General features: G+C 43.4%; 1 protein-coding gene across 5 annotated transcripts in view; it reads right to left on the bottom strand.

The window, feature by feature from the left end:
• Nucleotides 1–215: 215 nt before the first annotated feature.
• Nucleotides 216–19880, bottom strand: part of LOC147256871 (E3 ubiquitin-protein ligase DTX4-like) — a 34093-nt gene continuing 14428 nt past the window's right edge. For all 5 annotated transcript variants that reach the window (XM_086210520.1, XM_086210522.1, XM_086210519.1 and 2 more), the window contains exons 3-12: nucleotides 18142–18356; nucleotides 17102–17970; nucleotides 5688–5749; nucleotides 5220–5381; nucleotides 4712–4773; nucleotides 4440–4606; nucleotides 4181–4334; nucleotides 4016–4105; nucleotides 3807–3905; nucleotides 216–3191 (exon numbers count right to left, since the gene is read on the bottom strand). In XM_086210520.1, the coding sequence (XP_086066646.1) occupies nucleotides 3060–3191; nucleotides 3807–3905; nucleotides 4016–4105; nucleotides 4181–4334; nucleotides 4440–4606; nucleotides 4712–4773; nucleotides 5220–5381; nucleotides 5688–5749; nucleotides 17102–17970; nucleotides 18142–18356 (2012 nt within the window). In that variant the 3' untranslated portion in view covers nucleotides 216–3059. The remainder of the gene's footprint in view (nucleotides 3192–3806; nucleotides 3906–4015; nucleotides 4106–4180; nucleotides 4335–4439; nucleotides 4607–4711; nucleotides 4774–5219; nucleotides 5382–5687; nucleotides 5750–17101; nucleotides 17971–18141; nucleotides 18357–19880) is intronic.

Below are 19880 nucleotides of genomic sequence, written 5' to 3'. Positions count from 1 at the left end.
CTGACCCGCAAGAGTTGCTGTTGTGCACCAAACGGAACGGGACCGCTATTTTTTTCTTTTAATTATTGATGACGCCTACGCTTGCCTTATGACGTATCTAAGTGTCTGTTGTGAGGATAACCTACTCTTACTGACCTTTGTGATCATTGTAATGAGTTATAGCCTTGTCAGGCTAATAAAAACAAAGCCATAAAAAGTGATTTTTCATTCATTCTTTTATTTTCTTGTATTAATCATTCATACTCCAGCAATTATGTTGCAATATTTACACTTTGCCTCTGTTTTCATGTTTTGATGCTCTCTCTCTCTCTTTCTCTCTCTCTCTCTCTCTCTCCTCTCTCCCACGCCAACACCTGTTGTAGGAGGAACACGTCACAAAAGACGCTGGCCCCCAGACACAACTGCGCTCAGGTGGGGGTGGGAACAGGTGACAGGAAGGAAATGAACTTTTAGAGAAGGAGCAGAAATGGAGAGATACTGGTCATTGCTGTTGCCTGCATGGCTACAAACATTGCACACCCTATTATGTGTCCATTTGTGCGAAAGACCGCTGTCTGGGAATTGTAAGACTTTTAAGCCCCAGACACAAAACCATAGTTAAATAATAACAATAATAATGATCTAATAATGACAACTTTACCGTCTTTAAGTTTTTCATTGTAAGAAATATCAGTAATGAAAGCTACTTCTTTTTATAACTAAATGAAAATTATAATGAAAGTAACCAACTTAGCTATTATTACTGTGCAGTGTTTGAGCCATCAGAGAAAGAAATCTGCTGCAATATTAATGGACATTTTATGACATTTAACAACGTTCAACTATTTCAACCATTCCACTGCTTAAAGAGACCTGAACTGTCACAATGTCAATGAACAAATCTGCAACAAAACCATCCAGGATCACCAAGGTCGAGCTCCAGTGGGCAGATAAAGGCTACGTGCAGCGAGCTGAGATGGGTGTAAACGGGTTTGACTTGCTATTTAAAAAAACACACTCATAAAAGTCTACCATCACATTCCTTTTCCAAAGAAAAGAGGTTACAAAGGAGCTTAAGGTCTGTACACAATGAATATTAAAAAAAGGACACTGTATTGAACAATTGTAAACCAATTTCAACAAGTGAAAAGGGCATAATCAATAAACTATATAGTCAATGTACAAAGAGAAAGAGAAAATAAAAGCAATTAACTATGATAGTGTCAAGAAAATGCTATTAAAAAAAACAAAACAGGTGTACCTACATTTTATTAACTGAAAAAGAAAGAAAAAAAATTAGGCAGGTACCATACAGTGAGTACTATCATCATCAGAAATAATACCCTAAAACAGGGAGCACATTGGCAGCATATACAGTAAACAGCTTCTCCTTCTCCCTCACACACGTGTTTTGATAAGAAGGTCATTTACAGACCCAACTCAGAGACTGGCCAGAGGCTAGGAGGGGAAGAGGAAAGCTGTCAGTGTTGAGATAGCCTGGTCAACAGTAGTCACAGGTTAAAGGTCCCGTATTCTAAACTCCTCGGAGGAGGACCTCTGGACCTGGATTGGCTTGTCTGATTGACACGAAGCAAATCTGCTAAGTGGAGACTTGTTGACTGGATGGTTTAAGTCTTCAATGGTGTCAGTTACTCAAGAGGAACTGTATTTGTGACCTCCATTTTATCATCAGGATGGATTCTTTGGTGAAAACAAGTTAAGTGTCCCATGGTAACTCTATTAATTGTTTGTGCTCCTGCTGACAAGGCCACGACCTCTGCTAAAGGTCAATCTCTTGTCCTCACCCTCCTCCTCTACCCTCCAACCTTCTGTCCAATCAAAGGGGTTTCATTAAGCAGAAATATAAACATTGGTTTCTTGAGGCAAAACCTTCACCAGCATTCCGGGCAACCCCACGGCTCCACTGGTCGCGTGGTTTATCTGATGAAACCATGTGCACAGGGAAAAGATAATATCAAGATATGCAAGTAAATACTTGTACCTGTGCATCTAAGATTAACTTGTACCACCGCGGCTCAATAGTAAGACTCTAAACAGGCCTAAAAGCCAAAGTTTGGTCTTTTGTCATTTCATTAAAAACTTACAGCGCCTAGCTCATACAATGCGTAAAAAAGGAAGAGGTAAAGTATGAAATGGCATTAAATGAGGATTATACTAACACATGAAAAGTAATACAAGTGGGTAACTCAAGGTACCGTTTTGATTTGTTCCAGTAGCTTGCTTGGCTGAGGTGTAGTACATAGATAACACCACCAGAGGGAGTAACAGCACTAAACTTCAGCCACAAAGAAGAAGGCAGTTCAGAGTCCAGCCAGCACATGATCTGTTTCACTCTTCCTCATTCATGCTTTTGTTGTGTCGAAAGGTGGCTAGCTGAAGCACCTGTAAAGTACCACTCAAGTTAGTTTACTCTACTCCTATCCTACGCTACATTCATACACCCTCTTTGTCTCTTTCTGCTCCATCACTCCCACTGTCCCATCTGCAGTTCCTCCCCCTCCCCAACAAATTCTTTCTCTCTTTGTCCCTTTTCAAACAGCTCTAACATTTTACCATCTGGGTTACTCTTTCTTGAAGTAAAGTTAACTTGTTTTTGTCCCATTTATTAGTACCGATTCATTCTCACATGTGGACAATTAGTACCTAGCAGTTAAGTAGCTAAGACCAAGACTGCCATCTTCACAGCTGCATCCTTCTTTGTCTGGCCTTGATTTCTGTGCTGCTTCTCCCACTTGGGTAGATGTTCATGTCTTTAAAACTGTGAGGTTTGGACAGACTTGCAGTGACAGGAATACCCAGCAGTGACTCAATCAACATCTGGTTACTTCTGCGAAAACAAAAGCTGTGTCCTCTAGGATCCCCAACATTCCACTGCACACATTTAAGTGCTGGCAGAGAGACACTGTCTGAGTCCAGGGCCTCCTGTTGCCCTCCTGCTTCTTTTACTTCATGGTACAGCCTACTTCTGTTCTCCTATTTATCTTTTTTCTCTTTTCCACCATGACAGTCTGGCTTGGACTGGCGTCTCCACTGTCTCTGTTGCCCCGTTACTTGTCCGATCATTTTTCCGTGAGTCCGTCGTCCTCTGTGATGCCCTGAGCTCGGAGCTCTTCCAGGACGTTGTCGAGATGTCCGGGGTCGGGAAAGCCGTGGCCTGTCAGGTTGGAGCCAAACTCTGTCTTGTGATGAACCTTGAGGCAAGAGGAAACATTGGATTCAGTGACAACTAATGAGGTACAGAGGAAATCAAGTTTGCAGTCAGTGCAGTTCCAGTTTTCGACAAAGTCCTGGCACTACAAAGCTTTTGTGGCCCATTGTTTCCACCATGATCTAGAATCTCACAAAGATTAGGATAATCACTCCGCTGATGAATGAAAAAGCTCCATAATTTCTCCTCGGTTTCAAATTCACACTGGATATACGGTATTTTCAATATAAACAGCTAGCGAGGCCTGAACATCGTTGTCGGCTGATGGGTCATAAGCGACCTTTTCACTCTGGTCCATGAGGTAGCCACGGTACAGCAACAATAAACACAGTTTGTATGGGAACTCTGACAAACATGGCAGTTGAAATACGATGCGGCAAGTACTGAAACCATGAGAAATCATCAGCTGACAAAACCACCCCTCCATAGTCCATGGACATTCAGAAACTCCTACCTACTGAGGTGGACAATTCAGATGTTGAATAGTACGCCTGGAACTAAATTAGACCCCGATTCCTGCAGTTGAAACAAAGGTAGTTCTGCCAAAGAAGGTCCCAAGGTCAAACAGGGGCTACTGTCAATTTCAATGAGAATGTACCTCATTCCAGATGACAGTGTCAGACTCTCCTGTAGTGCTTGAAGTACCGACTGAGAAGATCAACCTGCGGTCCCACGCCACCAGCAGCAGTCTCAGTACCTGGAGACAGGTTATGATGAGGCCACGGATCAAAGTTTTACTCCTGAAAATACTTTGGAAAATTTGTTTGTATCAAGAATGCATGGGTCCGAGAGGATGGTGCTGTTTACCTTGCGTCCTTTCTCACTGTCTGGGAGGTAGCAGTGTCGTGGGAAGCCTCTGGCAGTGAAGGGCTTCCCTGGGTTCGGATGTTCTGGTCCCTGATCAGACACATTGAGAGGTTAAATATTGAAAACCAAACCAAGTCTATTCGCAGCCCGGTTCTTCTCAAGTACCTGAATGCCTGGTGGGATGTTGTAGATGATGCGGATGGTTTTACAGTCCGGATGCCCTGGCAGAGAGTGAGGGATGATGTGGTACTCCATCTTTCCTGCTGGTTGGCTGCCTGTTTTTACACCGTAGATGGTTTTACAGGTGGGACACTGAAGACTGATTAAAGAGGAGAAAACTGGTAAATTTAGATTATTTTATTATTTTCTTCACAATTAAAATGGATTTATGTTTTGTTTGTTTTTTCTTCCCCCTGTAAATCACCTGCCATCCTTGTTGCCATTATTGTACATCGCCACCAGACACTGGAAATGGTACTGGTGTCCACACTGTGCTAGTCGTCCGACCGACTCCGCCCTAGAAACAGTCCCCACCCCTGGGCCTTTATATCCAGACGGACCTCCCAAAGGCTCCATGCATATGGTACAGTCCTGGAAAGCAACGGGCAATGGGAAAGAAAGAAACTTGAAATGAAACAGCATCATTTCCTTTATTTTTTGGTGAGTTAGCGCCAGGAAAGGAAATGATAGGTGTACCTCCTCAGGGGGACTTTTCACTTTTTGCAGGTACTTCTTTACCACCTCCTCTGGAGTTTTACCTGCAGACAGAAATTGTGTTTCCTCCATTTAATTTCACTTAAAATTGAAGGAAACTGTAAGTCACAAAGAAGGAAATGTGCATTACAAGCGTGTCCATCGACTGGCTGTGAGCAAATAAAATAGACTACATAATGCCATCAGAAAATGGTAGTGCAGGCTGTGTTGCTACTGTCGCTATTAATATTGCAGTTTCCATTAGCATTTCCTTAAAGATACTTCAAAATTACCTTCAAAAATAGGGAAGGAGCAGGAGACACAGCTTGAATTTAAACTTTTATCAGGCTTAAGCTGAAATGGCATACAGTGGTTGGAAAGTAAGAGCTTATCAAGGACGGAAATCGATGACTAACCATCTGCGGGTGTGGCATCTTACTGATGATGCTTAATATCTATATTTACATTTATATCACTGTTAAAAGTGAGAGCTTTTCTTCACCGAGCCTACCTTTGCGAGCCTGCTTCTTGGTGGTCTTCCTGCAGCAGTGGCTGAAGCCCGGCACTGGTTTGATGTCACTCTTACTGACAGGCGGAGGGTGCAGCACAAGCTTGGGAGGCCTGGTGAGACACACAGGCAGAGCGGCGGCACTCATCAGAATGCCTGTAATACCTGAAACACATAGAAAATAGAGTCTGTTTAAAACAATTTATATATATATATATATATATATATATATATATATATATATATATATATATATATATATATATATATATATATATATATATATATATATATATATATATATATATATATATATATATATATATATATATATATATATATAAATAAATTTTCCCCCCTCACTGGTGTCATAGTCTCAAAATAAACAAAGAAAAAGACCCAACATGGTCTCTGTGATTGACAAGTCGGGACCCTTGTTGAATGTGAGTGTGTGTGTGAGAGTGATCTTACCGGCCAGGGCAGGGTGAACAGGACTGGATCCATTAAGGTTCTTCACAGGGACGGTGGGCACACTGCAATGGTACACAAACGCTCTTAACTCAAGAGTATTTACATCCTTTCTCACATGTTTTACAGTCCCTTCTACATCCATTCAAGTGTTAGATGTTTAGAAATTAATCAAAGGCCTCCTCCTGATAAGATACTCACACTGAAAAACAGATGACTGTCATTTTTACACAGCTGAGACAATTTTTCTTCTTCTTTTTTTAACAAAACAAGATGACAAGGTGAATGTCAGCTGAAAAAACTGGCGCCCTTTCAAAACTTCAAAGTAGCCGCTCGCTAACGACTTCAAAAAGTACCCTTTTTCTTGGTTTGCACGACCTCGTCTGACGTGTCAGTGTGTGATGGCTCGTGAGAGTCTGACCGAGTGCAGTGGGCCGTGTGTGTTTATTAGCGCTAATCCACCGAGTTTCCATCTGCTCACTGGGCTCAAAGAGACGGACGTCATGCTTGCGAGGGATTACCTGCTTCGTCACAAAGCCCATCTTCTCTAACTGACACACACACAAACTTCAAGAGTCTTATATAGTCCGACATAATTGATGGCGTTGATCAGCATGTTTATGTGGGGTTGGAAGTTATTGGCTTTGTCATCATGTTGTGCAAAGTCTGAATATTCTGACGAAAGTATTTGGGGGGTCTTGGTCCAAGCCTTGGAGCCTACTGGGCTCAGGTGAAAACCCATGACTGTAACTAAACGCTGTGAGCCTTCATACACCCCATCAGCTAAAGTTAGTGTCAGTCACTCAAACTCATTCAGGTTGTTGGGGACTGGACTTGTGTGTGTGTGTGTGTGTGTGTGTGTCTTTTAAGTCTAAGAGGCTGAGGAGTGTCTCATCTTTGTCTGCTGTACCTACACACATTGGTTTCGTCTGTGCCTGTTCACACTGCAGTTCAAACATCAAAAGAACATCAGAATTTGGTGTTTATTCAAGTTATCCAAATTCAAATGTGGCAGTGTTGCCGTGTTAAAGTTTAAATCAATAATGTCTGTAATTTACACAAAAGAGCATGTCCCTCGAGTCAGATTTGAAGCAGCAACCTCAAAGTCTCTGCACTGGACCACTACAGTCCTCCGCTCTACCACCTGAGCTATTGAACGGGCTGTGACGAAAACTCAATCACACACATCGAAAGACGCACACTTGTAGTGTGTGCCAGCTAGAAGGGTGGGGATGATCTGTTGTTTCCTGTTGGTTAAGCTTTAACAGGCTTTCTGTCAGAGCGCTAAGCTGCTTTCACTTAACCCCACTCAGTGACACGCAGTGATACAAGAGTGAATGAGTCACTGGTGTGTATATGTGTGTGTGTGCGCGTGTGTGTGTGCGCGTGTGTGTGCGTGTATGTTTCGTCTGCACTCATTTGGATAAGGGAACAAGAATGAGGGATGAGTGAGTGTGCAAAGTGAGGTGTTATTTCACACACAACCTGGAGGAAAAACAAGTCAGAAAGTGTGAATAGAAGGACAGTAGACACAGCGTGGGTGAAGTAAACAACATAAGTCGCCGAGGTAATCAACATTAATTACTGGACGCACTAATATTGGTCCACATTAAGCCTCAAAAACAGACTGAGGAAAGTGATGACTCAAACCACTACAGAGCGAGGGTGACGCTTGTGCACTTAACAGCTCTTTCATCCAGTATTATTTATTTAGCGAGTGCTGTATCAAAACAGCTCCAATGAGCAGTGGGACATTTCTACACATCTACTTGAAGGCGTGTCAAAGAGAACCATCTTACAGATCAATCAGCGAATCAAGAATCCTAAATCACTTGGACTCCAAAAATGGACCTGAACATGGATGCGCAGGTGTTTAAGGGACAAGACGGGACTTCGTGATATGGGACATATCGCGATACAATTCTATCACAATAGTTTGTGACACCATATGACACAGAGCAAATATTGTACAGAATATTACATTGGTAACCAAAGTAACAGAGTTGTACACTGTAACTGAACACACTTAATGCGGCTGTGGCTGCCACAACATCATACTGCAAAATAAAGAGCATGTAAGTTCTTGAGTACAGCTGCATTACACACATGGGTCATAAAACTATTTTTTTCATGATATACTGTGATACGATGTGTGTCCCTACTAGGGGCTGAGATATCAATGCACGACCGTGATAAAAACATTGTGATGTGCTGTACCAATTGTATTGCAAATCCCTGTAGCCTCCAGAGCCAGTGACAATGTATCGCTGAACCCAGCTATTATGATATCTTAACTGCATCAAATTTCCATCTGCAGTGATGAGATTAGTCCCAGGCTGACTGGAGCACAGGCGCTGTGCTGTCGTATTCCGTCAAAGTAGTTTAAGATCTTAAACTTGTCATAGAGATTTATTTAGGACAAGAGACTCCTCCATCATAAATAGGCTGCTGGCTGATGACGGATGTGAAACACCAATATTAGATCGGCTGGATCGAGTCAATGACCGATGATTGCGTCACTCACTCACTCACTCACACACACACACTTACATGGTTACTGCTTAACACAAAGATGCTTCGATGATCCTCACGGCTTCTAAAATCTGGATGTGACAACTGCTTTCCAACATTTGCTGCACACTTTCAATTAACTTAACTCTAAATAGAAGACTTCTGTTCTATGGTTCAGAGTTTACAGCAGCACTCTGCTTTGATACAGTCCACAGCTCTACACTGCAGTGTGTGTGCAGCCTGTGGTGAAAATAAGAGTGTGTGATTGTGATAACATCTGTGGGCACAGAGACTAGAGACTGAGGCTGAAGAAAAATCACGAATAAATCATACATATTCAGTGGTATCGGCGCCAAATACCAAATATTTGGTATCATGACATTCCTAATCAAGCTGCTAACACTGCAAATTAATCACTTTTATTAGGATCTCCATACTCATTTATCACACAAGTGCATGCATATATTTAGACTTTACACATCGTCTCACTTGGTCCTTCATAAATCATGACCCAAAACAGAAGACATATCAAACCAAATCCACCATAAAGGAACTCTGTGATTAAAACAATTGGGACTAAAATGGTTTAGTGGGAATCAGGCATTAGGCCAGAAGCAGGAAAGAAGCCCGAGACCTTTAGAAGAATTAAGGTCCTGTCCCTGCCTGAGGGGGAAGGGTCTGAATGGGACTCAAGTCTCTTGACCTCAACCCTCCCTCAGCCTTCTTCCCACCAGATCACACACACTCCCCCAGCTTTGTCTCTCCTACTCCCTCTATCCCTCTGTCCCCTGCTCCTTCCATTCCCCCGGGCCCAGATGGACATCAGCTGGACCGACTTAGATTCCAGACAATAACACACTCCCACAGATTCCCACACACATATTGTGTCACACAGACAAAGCTGCACCCAAAGCTTTACCACACATTGTTTTCAGCACACCCCTTGTTTATGATGCTATAAGGCCACTTCCTGCTCTGCTCTGGTGTGGAATAATTTGACCAGACACAAATTGGTAGTCAGGTTTAGTTTTATGGCAATTTCCTTGAATCACGTTTTAAATGCAATGAAGAATTTCTCTCTATTCAGACAAATGGACAGCAAGAGATGCACCTTTGACTACCTAGCAGGCTTTGATGAACACTGCACAACAACTGAGAAGTGGCTGCGCTTGAACAGCTTCTTGGCATTGAGGGGGGAGCTGATGAATTATTACATTAACCTCAGTAAAACTGCAGAAATACTGCACCCACATTAGACCTTGCCTCACTTTGTGAAGTGCATGGAGCCATGATTGGTGGTGCTGGGGTGTCAGCTGCCAGGAGCAGAGACAGTCACAGGACTGAAGAGACAAATGTGTAAAAGGGAGAAGGAGGATGGTAGTGATACGTCTGACTTCTGAGCAACGGCGTGCTATAATCAACCTGGCATTCTTCACGTTCTGTCAGTCCCGCTATGGTTTTAGGTCAAAATGCAAACAATCAAGGAGGGAGATCATCATGGTGGACAAAACTAAAGGGAAAAACAACACATTTCCGGACAGACAACAAGACCAAATTTAATGCTGTCTCACATTACAGAGTTGATTATTCCTCTTTGAATTTTTATTTTCTGTTACTGGCTAACAAGTCTGGTATGTGACGCAAAAGGCGAACTGAAGAAAGTCCGACTGCAATCAGCTGTAAGGGGGTACTAGAGCCACCTACTGTTCCTGGGTGGTATAACTTTGTGTTCCACATTCATGTATACTGGGACAACACAGTAGCCCAATTCCATGATCTACGGGGCCGAAACTGTAGCTTGACTGCAACTGACAACATCAAGATGGCTTTATTTGATTCCGTGCAAACATGTACAGTGATGAAGTCTTCTTGGTAGTAATATTGTGGGATGTCTGAGTGCAGTCACCAGACAGTCACTCTAGCAATTATTTGTCAAGGTAAAACCTGCTCAAGCCATGTGTCACAAGTGATATGAGGGGGCCTTGACTTGACAGTCTCTTTCTTCTCATACATTCAAGGACAACATTTTATCAGAAGAGCATACTGTCCCTGAAAGTGTGATAACCAATCGGTTCGGTTTGTTCTTTGTGCATTTTCACAAAGCACCCTACCAGCCAGTTACGATTCAAAGTAGCCTTCAAAGAGCAGAAGTGTGACAGAAGAATGACACCTGTCGGTAAACTAGTTGAACAGGTGCTAACCCGCTGTCCACGCCTGCTCTGCTGTCCCCATCTCTCTTCCAAGCAGAGACAGACTTCAGGATTTTCCCTCATTCATGCAACCCCTACAATAAGTTTGCCGAAGCAGACCCACATCCCCTTCTGTCTCCCACCCATCCATTTCTTTTGTCTTGTTCCCACAATCCCCAACTGGAAGGAGAGCACACATTCTTCACTGCATCTCCTGTAAGGATTGTCAATATTTACTTTTACTGTCTGTGAGAGAGAAGGACAAAGAGTGTGTGAGTGCATTTGTTAAATACCTTCACAGCTGGGCTTTGCAGTGTATGGGTGTGTGTGTGTGTGTCATCTCTTTCTCTGGCCTGCTTTCTCGCACCACTATGTGATCAGTCTTTTGACAGTTTGCTGACTTGTTTCTTTGTCTCATACCCCTCACCCCTTTCCCATCAGCCGTCGTCTTGGGCACTGTCTGAGTCTGTCTGTCTACACACACACATGCACGCACACACACACATGCACACACACATCTTCAGGATGGTGATTGTCTGGAGGTTGTGACATTGTTGACTCAGCCACTACCATTGTCTACCTCGCTCCCCCCAGCCCAAAATCGTACCCATTATGAATATGCTCAAAGCACAGCCATCTTGGGGGAGGGGGGGGGGGGGGGGTTCATGACCCCTAACTACAAACTGCCACCTACAGATATAAATGCTATACATGAAAGTAAGGTGTTTTTACAACTGTGACCAATAAAAGGAGCTCTGTGAGCGCTTAAAAAACATTGATGAAGCACAAATCTAGGGAGAGAAAATTACATTGAAATAATGTCTAATTAAAAAAAGGACACAACATTGGAAAAATGTAGACGAGACAGTGCTGAGAAAGAGGGGGATGGAGGAGAGAGCAGAGAGAGAAACTAGCCGAAACTCAGCATTGTGCTGCTAATGTGGCCCCTGTTTGGGTAATCCAACAAAGGTTACTGTGGAGACCAACAATGAGGCTCTGAGGGGCCCAGCCTGCTGAGACGTGAAGGGAGAGGAGGGAGGAGAGGAGCTGGGGGATGAAGGGAAGGGGCCAAGCACAAGGGGGAGGTCTGAGGGAGGGTGGTGCTGCAAATTAATCTGCATCTCAAACCCGACCTTGCTTTCTGGTTGCAAGTTATTATCAGGTACTATCCCATGTGTTGGTCTCTGCACTCAACTGACACAGAAAACGCCTTGTCAACTGAATGACAAGTGACACATCTTATGAGTTCATTTTTTTTCTGATTGTGGAAAGTCTGGTTACACCCATCAGCTGCTCTGACTGTGTGTGTGTATGTGTGGGTGTGTGTACAATCACGTGACTATCAGGCGTGTCAACAGAAAGATGTGCTGTGCAAAACTAGCAAAGTTAAAGTCGCTACGTGCTGTGGCAACAAACCAACCTGTATCAACACCTGAGACAGCACAGAGGAGGGTATTATGAAAGCATGTGACTGAAGGCCACGTGAAGACAAGACAAGTGAAGACAAAGAAGAGACAGCTAAAGTTCATGAAAGCCAAAAGAAACAACAGCAGAGCACAATTACAGATAGTTTTACGAATGTCACGCCATATGACAAGACCTCACAGAGACAAAGGAATCACCAAGTCCATACCAAACTATTTTATGGTGCGATATACACAGTTAACAAAGATGGGTTTCAAAGAATGGCATCAGCTACCCTTCTGACACTTTTCCTCCCACCTTGCTGCCATATGCGTATACCACAGAATCTCCTTGCAATGATTGCGATCTTTCCATGGGTGAGTTAATTATTTCTACATTACTTTGCCCATCCACATGGAAGCCAACTTCTGCTAAACAACAAAAAGAACAACAAAAGATAAAACCATACCCTTGACCCCTTGATTTACCTATATTTCATATTGCAACATTGTCCACTGTAATGCCATATAATCCAAAATGTCATTTTCATCAAATCGTGCTCCACTACTAAGTACAAGTAAAATCTTGAAACTGACCCACTAAAAATGGACACAAGCTGAACGGTCTCAATGACTTGTTGCCACAGCAGGTACACGTAGTTAAAAAGATGTTGAATGTAATGGAAGAGGCTTCTGTCCCTGTGAGAAAGGTTCTCAAACATGTCTTTACTATCAGACATAGGGGACTGGGAACTCACATGACCTCCACTGGTGACATAACTTGTGAACTCACCTAGCAAGACACCATACCTGTTCCTGTGAAATATCACAATATATGTGGATATCATGATTAGGGGTGGGTACCCAACTTCGGTACTTTAATAGCACCGACCGAAATGCCTTGGTACTACTGGGTACCGACAATGTCCGTGATTTTTGGTACCAATTTTTGGTACTTGCGAGGTAAAAAGCGAAGCTCTGATAATACTGCCGGTGGCGACTCTGGCGACGAGGGGTCGGGATGGTAGAGGAAGGCCCTGCCTTACTCTCTCTCTGATTGGCTTACCCTGATAGCCTAACTGCCAATGACAGGCCAAGAGGGGCGGTTCATGACTTCATCATCCAATGAACATTATACTTTGCTTTCGGGAACACGTGTTACACAAGTGTGTGTTTTGTTACCTGCATGTGTGTGAGAGACGCAAGAGACGGTAAGATAAGAAATGCCCCAACGGTCAAAAGTGCGGCTCCATTTTATTAGAATCGATGCCAATAGAGCACAGTGCAGTATCTGCAAAAAGGATGTCGTGGCAAAAGACAGCAACACGTCAAATTTGATGAAGCACCTAAACGTGCACGGGAAACATATGAGAGCAGAACGTTGCACGGTGTTTGATGTTATGAAGGGCAGACCGCAGCCTTCCTCATCCCAGCCTTCAAGTTCGCCTGTTGTGGATATGCCTCTTTCAAAATCTCTACCGCCGAAGGAATCCTCCTTAGCCGAGAAAACATGTGACGGGCAGCCGCCATGTCGGGGACGTCTTCAACAGGTAGGCTAACCTAACTAAGCTAACACAAGTGATTCGGCGTATCCACTGAGTCGGCCAGCGCTTGCGCTGTAATGCAATTTTCTTTACAATTAAATTGTGACCGAAAAAAGTACCGTCCCGGAACTGGCACTGAAATCCCAAGTGTCATGATACTTATCAAATCGTGAGGTCCCCTTTACCAATACTGCCCTCTAACATGCACCCTTTTGCTCACTGGCTGTAACTGCATACATTTTTCTGTGCTGCGAAACAACCAGTGTCATGAATGTGCCATAACAAGTGGGAACAATCAGCTTGGTAGAGCTCAACTCAACACCAAGTGAGTGATGTTATACCACTGTTGAATGCGTCTTAGCACTGCACTGCAGGCAAGCCTCAAATTGCTACATTCACCTAAGTTTTGTGTTCACAACAATATTGACTGGAGCAATAAAGAAATACTTGTGTCTACTGCAGGGCCATCCAACTCAGAGATGCATGCTAATCAATCCTTCACCCAGGGTTCACAAAGCCAGGTGTCAGTGGGTATTTTGGCCAATGTAAAGGGGGCTACACGGTGGGAAATGCAAAGCTGATCTTCATGACCATTGTTTCAACAGGTTTTACTCCTAATGGAAACAGTGCTGTGTTCCAGGAAGCATATGCTTGCACTTGTATTTCTTTACATGCAAGAATAAAGCGACTCAATGCTATCTTTCGCTTTTTTTCCTCCTAATTACTTTTTCCCTTGGCAACAGTGGGTATTCTTGTACATATATCATAAAAGAGAAATGACAAGGAGCAAGAGAATGATGCTATGGTCCAGAGAGTGAAAGAGGCAGGAGTTTCAGGGTACTAGGGGAAGAGAGTCAGTGTAAGAGGTGAATGTTTGAGCGAGGAGAGTGTGTTAAGCTGCCAGGATTAATTGTATAACAACTTTTGAAATAATCCTGACTTGCATTGTCATCTGATTGAATTTGTTTCTGTATGTGCTTGATTCAGCTTCACTCTAAAGTACCAGCAACAGAAACTCGATTATGTCACCCTCACATAAGAAAGTATATATTCTATGTGTGAGCCAAATGGACCCCATTGCAGAATTCTGCACCGCACATACTGCTGCGTGCATTAAATAGATTTAAAGAAGGAGGTACCGGTGACCCATGGCCTTCAGACTTGCTAGTCTGTCTACTCCCACAGTTCCTCCCTCCTCACCGCAGCTCTGCAAATGCCACTTCACAGATGGTCAACACAAAGAAGGCTCAGCTGACTTTTGACACACACACACACACACACACACACACACACACACACACACACACACACACACACACACACACACACAGTTCCATTCCCATTAAGTGTCTTTGTGTTCTCAGTCTACGTTCACTGTTCACATGTACACGAGTGAGTATATTAAGATCAGGGGAATTCCCTGCCTACTGTTCCCAAATCTTGAATAGAAGAGTGGTACCCCCTCAAGATCATCATAATCATAATGTGTTTGGGCACATTTCAGTTTGAAGGAGACATGAGGAAAAATAACAACAAACATAATGCTTCAAAAGTTAAGGAGTAATCATGATCTAAATATTGGCCAGACGAATGATGAGTATATTTGTGGCAATCGATCACAAAGAGAAGTGACCTAATTCACTAGGAATGAAGACGAGTCACACACTCACAATCACAAACAAGAGACGCATTTCAACACCAACAGGCAGGAAATCTACCGACGGAACAGAGGGCGTCACAAGTAAGCATGTGGGAATGTAAGTGTTTGTTAGTTTGTTTATTCCGTTGATAGTGATTATGTTTTTTTTGTGTATTTTGTTTTGTGATTTTTCTGTGAAAATTCAGAACTGCAAGTCCAGGCGTGCATACTTACTAGTGTTGTTGCAGTTGTTAGCATGCAAGTAGGAGTGCTCAACTGTCAATGTGTTGACATGCAGTTGACAGGAGTGCCTTTCTCAGGTGTAGAACTTAAAGACGCAGTAAAAATATTTAATCCCAGAACAGATACTGTGATGTTGTGTTTGGTTTACTTTTTATACATCAAATATGTGACATTTTTATATCAGTCTTTACTTTTCCTGTGAAGCTTTTACAAATTTAATGACTTCATGTTTCACTTCAGAGGTGGGTATGAATCAAATGTGACATATAGGGGTGGAGGTTGTGCGAATGCCTTTCACTGTGAGCAAAACATGGGACCTTGGCTTTGGTTTTGAGGACTTGGAGGATTTACTCACTGATAAAAAAGCCTTAAGTGACTCATACAGGTTGATGTATGGCAGAAGCATCACTTATTGATCTTGAACAGTTTTATTTCAGACTGCAACAGAAAATTCCGCTGCCCTTAGCTGTCAGAAATGGGTAATAGAGCTTGTGGTCTACAAACACTTCAGCAATTGGTCAATAAAGGAGCTTCTTTACTGAAAAGCAATTTGCTTTGGAAAACAGCACCTTTGCCACCACCACAACAACAGTTACTACTCAACACTCAAAGAAAACCCATTAAGCCTGTGCACTGAGCTATTCCTTACATGATTTGCTAGTTTTATGACATATTAAAATGCATAAAAACACCTAAAAAAAACCTCAAATCTTAGGCTAACAGTGGAATGGCTGAAACTCCTAACACCACGTTTCCCCCCACATTTATTTGATTGCCCGGACTGTCCGCAAAGAATGCGCAAAAACTACCCACTGGATTTTACAAGGCCTGAGCAGGGCACACACTCTTTTAAAGTTTTAAAATTGAACTGATTATTACATCTAGTTACGCCATGCACTTAAGGTGAGACTTCAAACATGTTCTTCCATTTTATCTTAAACCCACTCACAGTATAAGACTGGGAAGGAATGGAACAGCGTACACTATAGGATATTATTTAGACGGTTGTGCAGGAGACAGCTGCACACCTCCTCATGTCATCCTTTTTGCAATGTCTCATGAGGAAGCAAAGTCAAACTAAACAGAGATTGACATGTTGTAACAAGTTGCTGTAGTAATTCTTCACAGTGGGAAAAAGTAAAAGCAGAAGGCCTAAAGAGTGTGAATGTAAACATATTCAGACAGATGTGGCCACCTCAGAAAGAACTGGGTTGAGTTTGTAATTGTCAATTTTAATACCTGTCAACAGCAGCACTATGTATTAGCTAACATTCGCCTTGAGGGCTGCAATATTTAGAGTTGCCTTGTGATACATTACTAAAATCCTAAATATAAAAAACAAAAAAACAAAAAACAATCTGGTCAGCTCTTAAGAATCTGCAAGCCGATCAAGAGGCATCTCTAAGTTGCTCAAACTACCAACTCATCCTGGCAGTCAAATGATCGTTTGAGCAGCCAGGAGTAGTCGTGACTTCCAAGCAAAAGTGGAGAAGTGTAGCATTGGAAGAATCCATTTTGAGGTAGTTGTTGGAAAACAGCTGTTATTTTACTCCCTTCACCATCTTCCTGATCAAACATTGGTGAGGGATGTGGGGGGTTGTTGGCATTTCTCTTCAGCTGTGTTATCAAAAGGCACACACATTTTAAAAAGGCTTTCTAGCAGAGCGCCAAAACTGTTTAATGTGTAGCAGGCAGGTAAATGGACACAAATACTGAAGATGGGTGGACTTGTTAGTGGCTAAAAGATGTGTTTGTGGTGGTGCTTATACCACAGCAGCATCTTCGTCTGCTTCCTGGTGCTGCACCACACTGGGCTGGGTAAATAACTAGGAAAGCTCCCGTGTTCTTTTGTGTGTGTCTATATGGTCAACAAAATTCATTCACTCACCCCGATGCTATCAGTGCTCTGGACTGGGCCATAGCTATTCTCTGTAATGCTGGTCTGCTCAGCCCAGCCAAACTTGATCTCTGTGGTAACGGAGCATGGCACACTTTTGCAGCAGAAGATGGCGCACGCTGGGGCTTCATCACCACTGGCGACGGAGATGGCACAGGGGAAGGGGGTGTGGTCACGCTGCTTGCAGGGGTTATTAATGTGCCGGTTGGCACTGGTTCATTGGCTGAAGATGACGAGAGTTTGGCTGGAATGGATGGAGGGTTGGATGATGGTGGCAGAGGGGGTGGGAGGGATGGGGGAGGTGGCCTGTTGGAATACGAAGAGATAGCCAGAGATGAGGTGCCTGCGGTCAGAGCAGCCAGTGACTGAGCAAAGAGCTGGGCATTCCTTCTAGGAGAGGCGGTGTTTTTGGAAATGGCAAGGCCGTGTGGCAGCGTCTGATAGTAGTTGGAGTTGGCGTCGGACTTCAGCTGCTGTCCACGACCTAAAGTGGCTGATTTAGATGGACTCAGGGGTTTAGTGGTGGTGGGTGCTGAATTCTTGGGCCGCTGCATGGTTAGCGAGCGTCTGCCTAGAGTCTGTATCCCTGCTCCCCCTGTATTTGTTTTCACACTCAGAACCAGCATGCATTGCTGGCAAGAACAAGGCTGGTCCAGTCCAGAGGCCGTTAAGCCCCCATTAGGGTAAACAGAGCTTCCCATTCCCATGCTGGCCCCTGATACCCCAACACCTAGCAGGGCCCCTGTAAGCCCTCCGCCTCCTCCTCCTCCTTTGGGTAATGGGAGCGGACCAGAGACGAGAGGGTAGGCCATGTCCGCACGCCTCTGGATCCTCCGACACCTCTGGCTCTGTCTGTTCACCTGTAGGACGACACAGAAACGAGCTACAAACACTGATGCTACTCTTCTTCCTCCACGTACAGCCATAATAGATTGTTGCATGCTGGAGAACTAAACACTTAGTGAAAAGTAAGTTAGGCATTCCAAGCTGAAATCTAATAGGATTCCACCAACATCTGAGTTGAAACACACCTGTGTCATGTTCTGAAAATCAATGAGGTAGCAGAAGCCAAGGGGTGTCAGGTCCAGGCCGGGCTGCTGGCGGCTGTGAGCATTCTCAATGGCGATGGCCACCTCCATGTCGTAGGGTGTCCATGTACCTGAATCATTTTCCCACTCCCATTGCCAGCCCTGCCCCGGGGCAGAGGCAGGGTCATAGAAACTCCTCCGCACTGGCCGGATGGTTCCTTAAGTGGAAAGAAGGAAAAATGTATGTTTAGATCAGTCTTTGTCAATGAGCCTTTTCACAAAATAGCAGTCTGTAGGAGGAAAGTTGAGTTAGTTTTGTCCGGACGCTTAGTCTTCAAAAGGTCTTTAAAAATAACAGCAAATGCAAAAACTTATAAAATGCCCCCCCCCCCCAAAAAAAAAACAATAGCCAAAAGGAATGACAGGTGGTCTCATCTTCGGCCTAATTTTAAGAAATGAACAGTTGATCTATTGTTAGTCAGACAGTTAAGTTCTCTACAGAGTTACAGCTCTGACACACATCCTACAGTAGCCTGCAGGTGCCCACAGGCGCACCACATAAAAATCACAAGACTGTCTATGAAAGTGAACAAATATAAAAGTCTAGTTGTTCGACAAGTCCTGCCCTAAGTGAGGAAATGCTCCAACACTTAACAGACTGTAAAGAGAGAGATCTATTGGCAGAAACTGAATAGTCCTTTAAATATTAGTTCTTTTGCTCCTTACCCAGGGGGCCGGTTCATCACTCTCACAGCCAGTGAGCTCAACAGAGCAAACAGCATGTCGCCTGGTCCTTTATCGTTTTTTTCCATGTACTAGTAATAAGCTTCATACTTTATGTGTAGGACTACCACTCATCTAAAATACTAATAAATAGCTACTATATTGTTTCTCTGTGTCCAAGTGGGACAGAGGTATGGGAGGAATATGGCCCCTAAACCAACCTACCAGGAACTACCACTGTCTCCACGGGTAACAAGCTCCTCACTAAATGATAGTAGAAGAAGAGAAAGCCATATGTGTGTGAATTGAGAGTGAGAGCAGATTTTACCAGCAGATTTTTTTCCACTTGTCCTTCAACTGTATTCATTGACTTAGCTGCTCAACAGTTGGTGCAAACATACTAAGAAAGAGGCAAAAGCATAACTGGATGGTTGGGGGTTGAGGTGATAATGCATGATATTGCCTGATCAACCTGACATATGTGTTTGCATGATGTCACAGAGTTGGCAAACATTATGATTTAAAATTTCATCATGTACTTGTTTTATCCTACTCAACATCTGCGTGTGTTTTATGTGAAAGCGGTTAGGTGTGCCTGATGTCTACAAATCAACAGACTCTTTTCACATAAAAAAAGATGTGTTGGCTCTGAAGTTGCAGCATTGGGAATGGGTGTGTGTGTGTGTGTGTGTGTGTGTGTCTAAGTTGTGTCCAACTTAGACAACCAGCAATACAAGAGAAGCCTGAGTTTGACTGCTCTCTCACAGTTCCACACCCAGTCAATTTCTCACTGTCAGAGATGTACTAACACACAGGCTGCTGCTGCTTTCTGCTGGAATCAAGAGCATCATGTCTGGGTGCGGTTATTCTGGATTTATTCACTGGTCACTGGTGTGTTCAAGTGTGCATGAGAGCAAAAAAAACCCAAATCCCTCGTACAACATGAAAAGGGTCAGCTTAATTATACAGCACAGTGGTATGGATCAGCTCCGATGTAAGCCATTTATTCAGGATGTATG

The sequence above is a fragment of the Aulostomus chinensis genome, chromosome 8 (assembly GCF_037954235.1).
Source record: "Aulostomus chinensis isolate RoL2024-O1b breed Wild chromosome 8, RoL_Achi_v1.0, whole genome shotgun sequence".
Classification (NCBI taxonomy): domain Eukaryota; kingdom Metazoa; phylum Chordata; class Actinopteri; order Syngnathiformes; family Aulostomidae; genus Aulostomus; species Aulostomus chinensis.
This window is presented reverse-complemented; position numbering and strand designations above follow the sequence as displayed.